Raw genomic sequence first — 14,418 nt, 5'->3', positions numbered from 1 at the left:
ACTTACCTGCTCCATGCCGCAGGACTTTGCCAAGCAAGAGGCCCAATCTTCCCCCATCTCGGTGGGGATGTCTAGACCTTCAGGCCCTGGGTTCCTATGAAGGATCCACTGTCCTGGGCCCATATAGCACTCTGGCAACAGAAAACATTAGGCACCCAAAGGTTTCTAAGTTCTGGGCCCAGGGTCCAGCTCTCTAAAAAGAAAAGCATTATGGGCTATACCCCAAGGGTTTGGGGTCCGGTTACTGACCACTTTAGCGCTGAGGCTTTTTTGGACAGAACCGGTTAGCTCACCTAATCCCAAGGATGCGGAGGCAAGCTAAACCATGACTAACACCTAAGACACTGGCGTAAAAACTGAGGTACTCCTCCTATGGGAGGGGGTTATATAGGGAGGGGCATTTCCTGTTTGAGATTGCCAGTGTCTATCACCTGAAGGTACTCCATATAACCCATATAGTAATGAATGCCGCTCTGTGTCCCGTGATGTAACGATAAAGAAATTATAAATGTTTTACAAATAAATATCGGAAAAGTGTAGCGTGCATTTGTATTCAGCCCCCTTTACTCTGATAACCCCAACTAAAATCTAGTGAAACCAGTTGCCTTCAGAAGTCACCTAATTAGTAAATCGAGTCCATCTTTGTGTAATCTAATCTCAGTATAAATACAGCTGTTCTGTGAAGCCCTCAGAGGTTTGTTAGAGACGCTTAGTGAACAAACCGCATCATGAAGGCCAAGGAACACAACAGACAGGTCATGGATAAAGTTGTGGAGAAGTTTAAAGCAGGTATAGGTTATTAAAAAATATCCCAAGCTTTGAACATCTCATGGAGAACTGTATGGCAAAACTGCAAACCTACCAAGATATGGCCATCCACCTAAACTGACAGGCCGGGCAAGGAGAGAATTAAATCAGAGAAGCAGCCAAGAGGCCCATGGTAACTCTGGAGGAGCAGCAGAGATCCACAGCTCAATTGGGAGAATCTGTCAACAGGACAACTATTAGTCATGCACTCCACAAATCTGGCCTTTATGAAAGAGTGGCAAGAATAAAGCCATTGTTGAAAGGAATCCATAAAAAGTATTGTTTGCAGTTCGTGAGAAGCCATGTGGGGGGACACAGCAAACATGTGGAAGAAGGTGCTCTTGTCAGATGAGACCAAAACTTTTTGGCCTTATAGAAAAATGCTATGTATGACGGAAAACTAAAACTGCAGATCACCCTGAACACAACATCCCCACTGTGAAACATGGTGGTGGCAGCATCATGTTGTGGGGATGCTTTTCTTCAGCAGTGACAGGAAAGCTGGTTAGAGTAGATGGGAAGATGTATGGAGCAAAATACAGGGCAATTTTAGGAGAAAACCTGTTCGAGTCTGCAAAAGACACGAGACTGTGGCGGAGGTTCACCTTCCAGCAAGACAACGACCCTAAACATACAGCCAGAGCTAGAATGGAATGGTTTCGATCAAAGCATATCCATGTGTTAGAATGGCCCAGTCAAACTCCAAACCTAAATCCAATTGAGAATCTGTGGACTTTAAAATTGCTGTTCACAGACGCTTTCCATTAAATCTGACAGAGCTTGAGCTATTTTGCAAAGAAGAATGGGCAAAAATGTCACTCTCTAGATGTGCAAACTGGTAGACACATCCCCAAAAAGACTTGCAGCTGTAACTGCTGTGAAAAATGGTTCTACCAAAGTATTGACTCAGGGGAGCTGAATACAAATGCACGCCACACTTTTCACATATTAAGACAAAAAAAAATTGAACACCATTTATCATTTTTCTTACACTTCATAATTATGTGTCACTTTGTGTTAGTCTATCACATAAAATAAATTGTGTTTTTGGTTGTAACATGACAAAAGATGGAAATTTTCAAGGGGGTATGAATACTTTTTCAAGGCACTTTATATGAACTGGAATGGGGTCCAAGGAATTAAGAGCATTCAGTGCCAGTACTAGAAGATCCTTAGTCATGGGTAACCTCTTCTGGTACCTGGAGGCCAGGCTGACCACATTTGGAGTTCCCCTTTTTTGACACAAGAGATTTAACAAGTCGGGATGAAGGGTCCATTCCCCTTAGTCCAGGTAATGATGGCTGAGGTAATCAACCTTCCAATTGTCCAATCCTTAGATGTGAACAGCAGAGAGGGCTAGATTGTGTTTTCTGTTCATCATATGACCAGACTTACTTCTTTTAAGGCTGCGCGACTCCTGGTACCCCTTTGGTGGTTGATCAGACTGCACCCTGACCAAATGACCATGAAGAAGGGGAGGGGGGTTCAGTGACTTTGAGCTAGTTTTATTGATCTGAGATCCAAGATGTTCATAGGGAGTTTGGCTTTCTTGGATGACCATGTTCCCTGAACTATGAGATGAACACTTCCCATCATTGTGTGCATACCTCCAGGGGGGTTTTCAGGGTATAGATTCCAAAAGGATTTACTATGGCAGGGATATGCAATTAGCAGACCTCCAGCTGTTGCAAAACTACAAGTCCCATGATATTTGTGCAAATGTTTATCAAAACAATATTTTTGCTAAAAATATCTAAAATCATTATTAGTGGACACAAACACCGCAAAACTTACAATATTCCTGCTAAATTTCCAATAAATATAAAAGCTAAAGCTGTATTGAGTGAACAACAAGAGTTTATGAAAGACCCCCCAAACCATACATTTTCTGAAAGCATAGGACCACTAGAATAAAAAAAAAATGTGCTACTGAATTTTTAGGTCCTGCAATAACTGCCGAAATGTTTATCAAAATTATGTTTTCACTAAAAACACATTAAAATCATTATTAGCACACACAAATACAACATAACTTAAAAATTCATGCCAAATTCCTACTAAGAACTTGTTCACATGGGGCATACTAAAGCGGAGGGCTGTGTTTTCTCACACAGAGATAGATGCACAAGTGTCCTGGGACGTGCATCCTCGTGCGGCGGTCCTATTGATGTCAATTAGAACTCACCAATCTGACATCCAAGTGGGTGCACAGCCCCGAATGCAGGCACAGTGTGAATTTGGTATAGACATACCAATATTTGTATATCTGCTTTTAATGAGTATTAATACATTTTGATATGTTTCAACAATTTGTGTTCACTGTGCTTACCATTGACATATCTCATTCAAAAATCCCTTATTTTGGGAGAGCTGTTGTCTCGGTTTCCTCTCTTTTATTTTTATCAATCAATGGGATTGTGAGACGTCATTTTCTGTTTCTGGAAACAATCCGACTGCCCTCTTTTAAAAGAGGCTTTACTATGTGTTTTTTTTATAAAACAAACATTTCCTCTCAGTGACTATTTAGTTTCCTGCTCTCCCACTGCTGTGCTCTGTGCTGGCATAGCTGAGTAACACATCCCGCAGCACAATTGTAATCACACAGACTTAAATAGTATTGGCATTACCTGAATATCTGTGTGTATCTTACATTTTAGTTATCAGGAATCCTTATAAACTTATCAATGGATGAAGAACATGCTTTTACAATACCTTAGTCTTGTCCTCATTTTCTCTATGATATTCTGCCATCTGTTCCTCCATTTCCTCAATGACATCTTTTAATGTGTCCACTTGGTATACAAGATTGCTTTTTTCATTATCAAGCTGTGCATTGGATACCATTGCCTTCTTGTATTTGTCCTCCACTTCTACCAAGGAATCCTATAGAAATGAGCAATGTAAACATAACAATAAGCAAATTGCAGAGTAGCATGAATGGGAGTGATTTAATCCATTGAGCAGGGTGTGTATCAGCGTCTCTGTGAAGTAATCAGCGTCTTAATATTGGCTATTGGAACACTGAGTAAAATACAGGGGCATGCAGAGGTTATTTCAAGCAAAAAGAACAGGCGAGATTTGTTTTAGTAAATTTTGGAACATTTTTTATTTAGGTAAAAAAAAAATATATATATATATATATATATATACACACACACACAGTGCATTGAAAAAAAGTATTCATTCCCCTTGAAATTTTCCATGTTTTGTAATGTTCCAAAAAAAAAAACATAAATGTATTTTTATGAATTTTTAATGTGATAATTGTGAAGTGAAAGGAAAATGATTCTTTTTTTTTTTTACAAATATCTGAAAAGTGTAGCGTGCATTTGTATTAAGCCCCCTTTACTCTGATACCCCTAACTACAATCTAGTGGAACCAATTGCATTCATAAGTCTCTTAAATAGTAATTTAATCTCAGTATAAATACAGCTGTTCTGAGGAGCCCTCACAGGTTTGTTAGAGAATATAAGTTAAAAAACAGCATGGTAAAGGCCAAGGAACACACCAGACCGATCAGGATTAAAGTTGTGAAGAAGTTTAAAGCAGGATTAGGTTATAAAAAAATATCCCAAGCTTTGAACATCTCACTGAGCACTGTTCAATCCATCAGGCAAAAATGGAAAGAATATGGCACAACTGTAAACATACCAAGACATGGCCATCCACCTAAACGGACAGGCCTGGCAAGGAGAGCATAAGTCAGAGAAGCAGCCAAGAGGCCCATGGTATCTCTGGAGGAGCGAAGTGGAGCTACAGCTCAGGTGGGAAAATCTGTTGACAGGACAACTATTAAGCCTCATGCCCAAGGATGTTTAAAAAAAAACAAAAAAAAAAACAACAGGCTGTAAAGCTAGTACAGACTCCAGTTTTTAACGCAATTTTAAAAAATTACTTTAAAAACCACTCATTCACATAGGGTGGGGGGCTGGGATCTGGCGGCCGGCTTACAGATTCCGATAATCCCCCCACCTTCAGACCCCGAGAACCAACGGCAAGGGTTGTCGGGAAGAGGCCCTTGTCCTTAGCAACGTGGGGACAAGGTGCTTTGGGGTGGGGGCGCAGTGCCAAAGCACCAACCCCCCCCATGTTGAGGGCATGTGGCTTGGTATGGTCTAGGGGGGGGCGCTCGCCCCCCCTTTCCTGACCTGCCGGGCTGCGTGCTCATATAAAGGTCTGGTATGGATCTTGGGGGAACGCCCACACCATTTTTTTGTGGGGGGTTCCCTTTAAGATCCATACCTGAAGGGTCTGGTATTGTCTTGGATGGGGGAACCTCACTCAATTTTTTTTTACATTTTCGCGGGGTTCCCCTTCAAGAGTCTCAGCACACAAGTCACACTGCAAGTCGGACTTCTGGTGCGACTTCTGGTGCGACCTCTATTCAAATTAATGGGCTCCCATAGGGAACCATTGATTTTGAATAGAGAAAGAAACCCGATAAGGCTTAACACAGCGTTAAGCCTCGTTAAATTGTGTTTAATACCTTTTGCCGACGTCGGAAGTCTTTACAGCTCCAACGCTGGAGCTTCAGAACACACTGGTCATGTTTTTTTTTTTGCAGCTTAAAAACAGCTAAGCCATTTACAGCTCAAAAACGCCATGGTGTGCATGAGGCCATAAGCTAAAAAAAAACACTCATAAAAGTGGCTGTAAAAGCGTCCGTGGGCACGAGGCCTTAGTCGTGTATGCCACAAATATGTCCTTTATGGAAGAGTGTCAAGAAAAAAACAATTTTTGAAATAAAGTTATAAGAAGTCGCAGTTTGTGAGAGGCCATGTGGGGGACACAGCAAACCTGTCTAAGAAGGTGCTCAGATGAGACCAACATTTTTACTTTTTGGCCTAAAAGCAAAACACTATGTGTGGCGGAAAACTAACACTGCACATCACCCTGAACACACCATCCCCACACCATGAAACATGGCGGTGGTAGCATCATATTGTGGGCTTGCTTTTTTTCAGCACGGACAGGAAAATTTGTCAGAGTTGATGGAAAGATGGATAGAGCCAAATACAGGACATTCTTAAAAGAAAACCTGTTAAGAGTCTGCAAAAGACGAGACTGGGATGGAGGTTCACCTTCCAGTAGGACAATGACCCTAAACAAACAGCCAGAGCTACAATGGAATGGTTTCGATCAAAGCATATTCATGCGTTACAATGGCCCAGTTAAAGGCCAGACCTAAAACCAAATTGAGAATATGTGGCAAGACTTGAAAATTGCTGTTCACAGATGCTCTCCATCAAATCTAACAGAGCTTGAGCCAATTTGCAAAGAAGAATGGGCAAAAATGTCACTCTCTAGATGTGCAAAGCTGGTAGAGGCCTCCCCAAAAGACTTGCAGCTGTAATTGCAGCTAAAGGTGGTTCTACAAAGTAGGGGGCAGAATACAAATGAACGTCACACTTTTCACATATTTGTAAAAAAAAAAAATTGAAAAACATTCATCATTTTCTTTCCACTTCACAATTATGTACCACTTTGTGTTGGTCTATGACATTTAAGGTTTTGGTTGTAACGTGACAAAATACGGAAAATATCAAGGGGTATGAATACTTTTTCAAGGCACTGTATACATATACATGAAAAAAAAATAAAAAAAAAATACACAAACAGCACAAAGGAAGTCACAGATGCACAGCAGTAAGCCAAACCCCTTATAAGTATATATATTTTTTTATCTGAACTGGACTAACATACAACTACTATACATGTTTAAAGCTTTCTCTCAAAATAAAAGCTTAGGACCACCCATGGATTTTCTCTCAAGGGTATTGGATGCAGCTCTCATATTCAGTATTCTTAGAGCAGAGGTACAGTTCATTCACCAGCATCAAACATTTTGCAAGATGTTAAAAAAAGTAAGCAAGTTATGTTTAGAAATATAAACGGTCATGGATGTTTTTCATCCCTAAAGCTGGTCATACACACAGCTTTTTTTGATCCCCCAAAAATCGGTCGGAATCTTCCATCCATGCCAAACAGCATAGACAGTTGAATCTCCCGTGCATATTATGTATTCTGGCTGTCAAAATAATAAGCAGTGCCCATCTGATTGGATACAGGTGATGTTCGACCTACAATTTTCTGCCCAGCTCCTTTGATTTTTCAGTCAAAAGATGACCAGCAGTCAGACGCTGACCGTGCCCTCTACAGAGCAAATTTAAACCGATTCATCAGGAAATGCCTGAAATTTACTCCAAGTATGGCCAGCTTTTGCTACTTATCCCTAAACTGAACAAATATTGTAAATAATGCTCAATATGCATACACCTTTTGAAGATCTGCCAGTATACGGCTGTCCTTCCATAGAAGCATTCTAAAAGTCAAACTGTGTTATTAGACCAGTCTAGGTCAGTGTCAACCCCTTTAAGTCAAGATACCCTTTAAAATGTTGAGCAAAGTTCGAGGCATCCCATTCCAAAATGTAAAAAACTGAATTGTTTTACATAATGCTGCAACATACACACACACACACGTAGGACACCCCAACTATTTTTCCAAAGCAAATACACCTTTGCACACTGGTATTGACTAGTATTCCAGTGTTTCTTCGCCTTCAATTTCCCCCCACCACTCAGCTAATGTGACCCCAGTGCTGACAGAGAGGGACAGGGGAGGGGCAAACAAGGATGTTGTGTAGGCACGTGACTTCCTCCTTATTATTAACGGGTGACATTATTGGTTGTAAGGATGCCAGCAACTGGAAGGATGTAATGGTGCACAATGAAAATCTATGCCTTTGTGTAACTAAAGGGCAGGCTTGATCCATCCATCGGCTTGTACACCATTTTTTGGGCAATTTTTAGGCATTGTGCCAAGGCACCCCTAAAGAAACCTGAAGGCACCAGGGTTGAAAAAGGAGGGACTAAAAGACCGATTGGATCAAATATCCCTTATATCTATGCAATGCCTTTACCAATAATGCTGATGTGCCACTTGTCTACTCAGGTTGGCATAACAAGTACATAAAAATAAGCATAATTTCTAAAGCAAAAGTTTATATATAGTGCAGTTTTAGTATAAAAGCATGAGTCGCATCACAGAAAAAAATTATTTCAGCAAAGTAAAGAAGGAACAGGTGCATGTGTGCTTGTGTACATGATAGCTGGTGTGATGCCTCCTTAGTGAAACTATTTCACAATTTTTTTTTTTTTTATTACTTGTCACAAAATGATCCACAGCAGCGTTTTGAGAAAAAAATGCTAACTTTTTATGAAGCGCCCGGTTCTGCCAGTGGCATATACACAGTAATCAGTGCATTTTTATAGCTCTGATCACTGTCAATGGTACCAAAAAAGTGTCGGATCTGTCTGCCGCAATGTTGCAGTCCTGCTAAAAATCGCTGATCACCATTACTAGTAAAAAAAATAATAATTAAAATGCCATATAGCTTATTGTTATTTTTTACCAAAAATATGTAGAAGAATACATATTTGCCTAAACTGATGAAAAAATGTGTTTTGAAAAACATTTTTGGGGAATATTCATTATAGCAAAAAGTAAAAAATAGTTTTTCAAAATTTTTGTTTATAGCGCAAAAAATAAAAACCGCAGAGCTGATCAAAAACCACCAAAAGAAAGCTCTATTTGTGGGAAAAAAAATATGTCAATTTTGTTTGGGTACTACGTCGCACGACCGCGCAATTGTCAGTTAAAATTCTGCAGTGCCCTATCGTAAAAAGTGGTAGTAAAAGCTCTGTACTACCACTTGTACTATAAGGCGGCTTACCTGTAGGCACTGCGAATATCTCCTAAACTTGCACAGTTTAGGAGATATTCAGAGTGCATGTAGCCGATGGCATCATTGGCGCAGGCGCCCTGAAACGGCGGCTCCCATGCACATGATGTCATCGCTCTCCCAGCCACTCATGTAGCTGGAGGCCGCAAACTCGGAAGGAAAACCAGGGGAAGATGTCAGCCGTTTAGCGGTGATACTGCAGCGCTCTTGAGCTTCGTTCTAAGGCAAGTTTCTAATAATGTGCTAGTATGTAATGCATACTAGCACATTATAACATTGCCTTGCAGGATTTTTTTTTTTTGTAAAATCGCTTTATGCTTTGAGAAAAAAAACTGAAAGCTGAAGGTTTTATGCAAAGCTGCATGAGATTCTGCACTCACCAGTTTTAGTAATTCAAACCCATGTGTGCCAGTCATTTTTGTTTACATAAGTGTATAAGTCATGCATGAACCTTCTTTTACGGGCAATCATTTTTATACCATTTTTATAAGCAACAACTATGATGTACAATAATACTTATGACAAGGACTGCTGCTTCATAATACAAACGACTTAATTAACAAATGTCCAATCAATTCGACTAGAGCAGTATAATCAGTTTAGCATAAAACACATTCCAAGCCTCAGAGCATTCTGTAAAATACTTCCCGAGTATTGGAACTAAAAAATAGTTTCATTTAACAAGTAACAGGATTAAAAACACCATAAACGCTTTCTTGCATGTGAGACGATCACACTTCAGTACACTAAATATATCATTAGTTTTCCCTTTTCACACTGCAGCAGGAATTTGTTCACATAGCACACATAACTTTGAAAAGCCACAGTGTTTAACAAGTACAAACATTTTACAAATTAATTTCAGCACTCTAGAACATGTAATACAACAGTAGCTGTATCATAAAAGCTGCTTGAAGTAATTGAACACATAGGTTAAAAGAACAAAATAGAAACATAAAATAGTGATGCGCATGCGTTAAACCAGGTTGACGTATTACAAGTTAGTTAGCCCTGAGCAGTCTGTTAGGGAGCAAAATATATCTTAGTCTCCATACTAGCAGTGCAGCATGCATGCTTGGGAATGGGCAGTAAAAGGAACCCTGATACCTTTAGTTCTTTTAGTCCCTGCATGTATCTCCCTTCTACATCTTGAATCTGGTCCTTAAGATCATATATATCCTGCAGGAAATAGGTAACGAACCAGGCTATCAAAATGTGTAAACAACTCATCAATGAAGCAAAATGACTGTTTCAAGCAAGATATGACAATATAACTTTATTAAATTGTTATGTTAAAACATTCTTTTTTTAATCCTTCTCCAAAAAAATTGTAATGCTCTGTAATTAAACAGAGACCATAAGTAAACCTTTTATTTCCAAAAACAAGTGGTAACAAATAAAATGCAGACAGACACCTAGAGATGCCTGCATAAAATTTTTTATATCTTCATAAGTACCCGGATTCTCAGAGCAAACATATCAAATTTCCACTTCTCATCATGTCTGTTTCTTCCTGCACTTCATGTTGGTCAGCGAGGCTAACCTGTACAGTTAAGGGCCAACAGGGGGAGCTTACAGAGGGGTGAGCCAGTACTTGACTATACCAGACATTTAGGAATGGGTTTATTAGAGTGCCTCAAGGTTTTGGGCTCTCTGGGTTATAAAGGGTTAAACTCACAAACTAGTAAGTCTCTGACCAAAAAGGAGTATGAAAATCCCAAACTCCCATATCTGCTCGAGGTCAGTGACTCCCTTCATAATTAAGCCAATATTAGGAAACAGCCCCAGCTGGTAAGCTTTGCTGGTTTGGCAATAATTTGTTAGTGTATATAAATCTGCTAGCCCATCTAACACTCCCCTCCTCCCAGACTGACAATGCTGGTGTTCAAAAGTGCCCCCCATGCTTGTTCATCCAGAGTGGGGACATAATACAAGAGGCCAGATCACCAGAGGAAAAAGGCCTAAAAAAAGAAAACGATTGGTAAGCTACATTATATATGTTTTTTGGGGTTTAAAGTGTTACTAAACCCACAACAGTAAAATCTGTCTGTATATGCAGCATAGCATGTTTGTTATACTCACTGTGAAACTTAAGGGGTTAAACCTCTGCATTGTGTAAAGGCCGTTTTATCCTATATACACAGATCCTTCCCTCCTGCACGGTCTATCTGGGGGAAGGCCAGCCAACAGGCAGGGTAGCCAACCTGTACATGCCAAGTTGTGTCTTTTATGCTGGAGAGAACATTTACTTGTTCTCAGAGATAACCAGGTCAAATGATATTGGCATCACACATGTGGGCATGTACTGTATACAGGCTGCAGTGGAAATCTCCTACCTGAACTCTCAGTATTGGAAAAACTGTGCAGTTTATAATGTGACTGATATACAGATCAACCAAAAAGGTATATAGTGGCAGTATTTTAATGTAAAAGGAACATTTATAAGCTGTGGGCACTGTAAAGGGGGGGGGGGCGCAGATGAACTATTTTCATATTACTGGGTTTAGTAACATTTTTATACCACTTTAAGACCAAGTTCTAGTCAACTCCTGATTGTAGGAAGCCCAGAATGCAAGCCACAGAGGAACCTTTTGGATTGAAGCATCTGTGTTCACGCTAAGCAAAGAGGTTTCTTTTTCTTCTTTTACGATCAATGATCTTTCTAGATCTTTTTGATTTTAGCAAGGTAGGATGACAGACTCACGTAATGGAGCTTGGCGTTTTCGAACCCTGGACTGAAATAGCTGTATTAAAGCCATTAGTTGTTCAATAAATAGTGACAGAAATATATGCCTTTGTCAGGTAGGCCGCTTGTTTAGATCAGATCCTGCTCCAGTGCAAGGGAAGCACTGTTACACTGAGGTTGAGTGTTGCGAGTGTCTTTGGCAGAGCGAAAGTTCGCCTGAGTTTTCATCATGGCTCCCTTTCGCCTGGTTTCTGACATGGCTACAGGTGAGGATAATCCCCTGTGGGGTACTCATGGAGTAGGGTGTGGAAAATGGGGTAAGTGTGTCCATAAGGAGCACGTACAAACCCACATGCACACCATCCTGTAGCAAAGTCCTAATGGCTAGAGAGCGGGAAGAAGTGCCCGAGTACCTTTTATAGGCTTTAGGCATCAGTGCCGGTAAGCTTTTCAACCTGTGGTGTCAAAAACTAAGCTTTGAGTGGTTGCATTTTGGCGCCAAGTTTGAAAAGTTTACACTGTTTTAATAGTACAGGTCGGAGAATAAGGGTGACCCCGTCTTACATGTCCACAACACTGGTCCCTGAATAGGCTCCCGGCTTTGCCCGTCACAGTGGGGACACCCGTTTCTTAAGGGTCTGGGTTCAATAGGAATGTATCTTGAATAGCCCCCTGCCACAGTTCCCTTGTGTCTGGTTTCCGTCATTGCTATTGTCCCCCATGGGATACTCATGGAGCAAGATTAAAAAATGTTCTTGAAGGCATACACAGAAACCTGAGTGTACAATGTCCCAAAAAAGTCCTCATAGCAAAAGGGGAGTCCCTAGTCCCTCTAAAGGGTAACGCCATAGTCATCTACCCAAGATTATGCTCTGAATTATGGAATTTTACTGCCAAGTTGGACAAGTTTTTACACTGGACAAGAAAGAACATTTTAAAACAATTTTTGGTTTCATTATAGTTTTAAATATCAAAAAGTATTAATACATTTGGGAAACCTGTAAATAGCGAGGCTACAGTAGGTCCTGTACAGGGTGACTGTCTTTCCTGTCCATGGCACTGGTCATATTTATATAGGGACCAGGTATTGCCCGTCACAATGGGCATAAACCCAAACGAGTCTTTAGAGTCTGGGTTCCATAGGGATGAACCACAGCCCTAGAACTGTATAGCACCCTGCAGCTGCCTACATGTTGCACAAAGGGCCAAGGTGAGCGCCTATGCAGAATCCAGCGCCTTAAGCAACAAAGCAGGCCATCCCCAAAGCATGGAGTCCTGGGTACGGTTCTCAAGGTTTACAGAGGTTGTACTGATCAGATCCCCTGCTTCTATTGCATTAGAAGGCAGTCAAGAGTTGATTAGAAAATCTAAAATGTATAAAGCTGAACAATCCTTATTACCAGCTACATAATTTTCAGGTATAGCAGAAAGTAAACAACTTTTTTATGCAGTCACTATCCCAACTATATGTCCTAGCAATGGTGGTCACAGAGGCAAAAGAGCAATTTTGACCAATCAATAGTCTCATTGTTTTCTTCAGAAAGAAGCCCTCCAAGGTCTCCAGACGTTGGTATTTACATGTAACATGAATTCATTCTTCTGGAGTGTAGGTGCCAATCTACATTTTTAGGTTTTAAATATTTTTTGTATTACTGCAGGGAAGTCTGTTTGGATATACACTTAAAGTTGACCCTATAATTTCTAACAGCATACCTTGTAAATTTAGCATTCAGAACAAGCGGATAACTGGAATCAGATGGAATTGATTTTTCCAGCTAAATTGTTATACTGCACCAAGAAAACGTTAGCAATAACATACATGTTCTCTGTTCTTTTCTTGTGCATTTTCTCAAATGATGTCCTCCGCATCCAGGGAGGTGTGAGAAGTGTCTGCCATTTTCCAAATGTAGCTAGGTCAGGAGCACATTGACCTGTTGCCACGAGCAGATTGCAGTAACAACGCATTTGCAGAGCATGAAAACACTCGTATTATGCATTTTAAATTAATTTCTATGAACCGCTCTATATCATCAATGTATAACAAAATCTTACCGCCAGTATATGAAGTGCTGCAGTGCAACATATTACTATAAACCAGACCCTTTTAAAACAATGGGATGCCAAGTAACATTATGATGCATGTGTGTGAACAGTGCCTAAAGTTTTAACACCCTATTGTTAAGCTGTAAAAAAAAAAAAAAAAATGTAAAACATGGCCTGCAGCTGTCCTTGCAGGAAAAGGAGAAATTCATCTTCAAGTTTCAAGAACAGAGGCACTAAAATCAAAGCTTCTCCCATTTACTTTCTCTGGCAGCAGGGCCTTGAAACCTGATTTCAGAGTGTGTTGTGATCTTTAAGAATTACTGCACACTGCCTGCAGCTAAAAAGGTCAGCAGTGGCATGTTTTAAAGCCCTTTTATCAATTGTTATGTCTATGTAAATACTTATATGTCTATAGGCTGGACCAGTGTTTCAACTTTTCCAGTCAAGGCACCCTTTAAAATCATGCACAATTTAGAGACACCCTCCCAAATTGTGGACAGTCTCGAGGCACGCTCTAAAATTATGGACAGTCATCCTAAAATGTAAAAACAATTCTAATAATTGTATATATTGCAGCAGCATCCACACATATGGAACCCAATGTCCTATGGGTGTCCTATGGTCATTAGCAGCTAGAAGGTTGTAATGGTGCACAATGAAAACTTGTGGCTATGTGTAGCTTAAAAGGCAGGCTTCATGCATCCCACTGCCTTGTATACAATTTTTGGGCAATTTGTAAGAATTTTGCTAAGGCACCCCTGAAGAAACCTCAAGGCACCCTGGTTGAAAAAGGCCGGTCTGGACATAGGCACAGTAAATCTATAGCCCAAACTTTTTTTTCTATCACGCATAGAATAAAGAACTTTTGTCGGGTTGTAATTGATGCCTGCATCTTTAATCAGATAAAGACATTTATTATTATTTAGATACTATAAATTGTGAACTCTTGAAATCAAAATGCTTGCATACTGTTATTTATTTTGAAAATGGGTACTCAAGCACCATGTAAAAATCTCCCTGCTGATTTTAAACCTTTTTGGTAGTAACCCAGGCCATTTGAAAGGCACACTTTTGTTATTTTTAAACAGTTGCACTAATATACAAGATGTTATTAGTGAATAAAAACTTTTTATGTGG

At 40.1% G+C, this 14,418-nt stretch overlaps 1 protein-coding gene across 10 annotated transcripts in view; it reads right to left on the bottom strand.

Annotated features, from left to right (window-relative positions):
* The window catches only part of LRRFIP2 (LRR binding FLII interacting protein 2), a 148,507-nt gene that overhangs the window by 41,774 nt on the left and 92,315 nt on the right, over window positions 1-14,418 (bottom strand). For 6 of the 10 annotated variants that reach the window (XM_040353285.1, XM_040353287.1, XM_040353286.1 and 3 more), the window contains 2 exons: window positions 9,660-9,731; window positions 3,520-3,690 (listed from right to left, as the gene is read on the bottom strand). In XM_040353285.1, the coding sequence (XP_040209219.1) occupies window positions 3,520-3,690; window positions 9,660-9,731 (243 nt within the window). The remainder of the gene's footprint in view (window positions 1-3,519; window positions 3,691-9,659; window positions 9,732-14,418) is intronic. The other 4 variants (XM_040353288.1, XM_040353295.1, XM_040353291.1 and 1 more) reach the window with 1 other exon arrangement.

This window comes from Rana temporaria, chromosome 5 (genome assembly GCF_905171775.1).
Source record: "Rana temporaria chromosome 5, aRanTem1.1, whole genome shotgun sequence".
In the NCBI taxonomy this organism is placed as follows: Eukaryota; Metazoa; Chordata; class Amphibia; order Anura; family Ranidae; genus Rana; species Rana temporaria.
The sequence above is the reverse complement of the archived record's forward strand: the minus strand, read 5'-3'. Positions and strand labels throughout refer to the sequence as shown.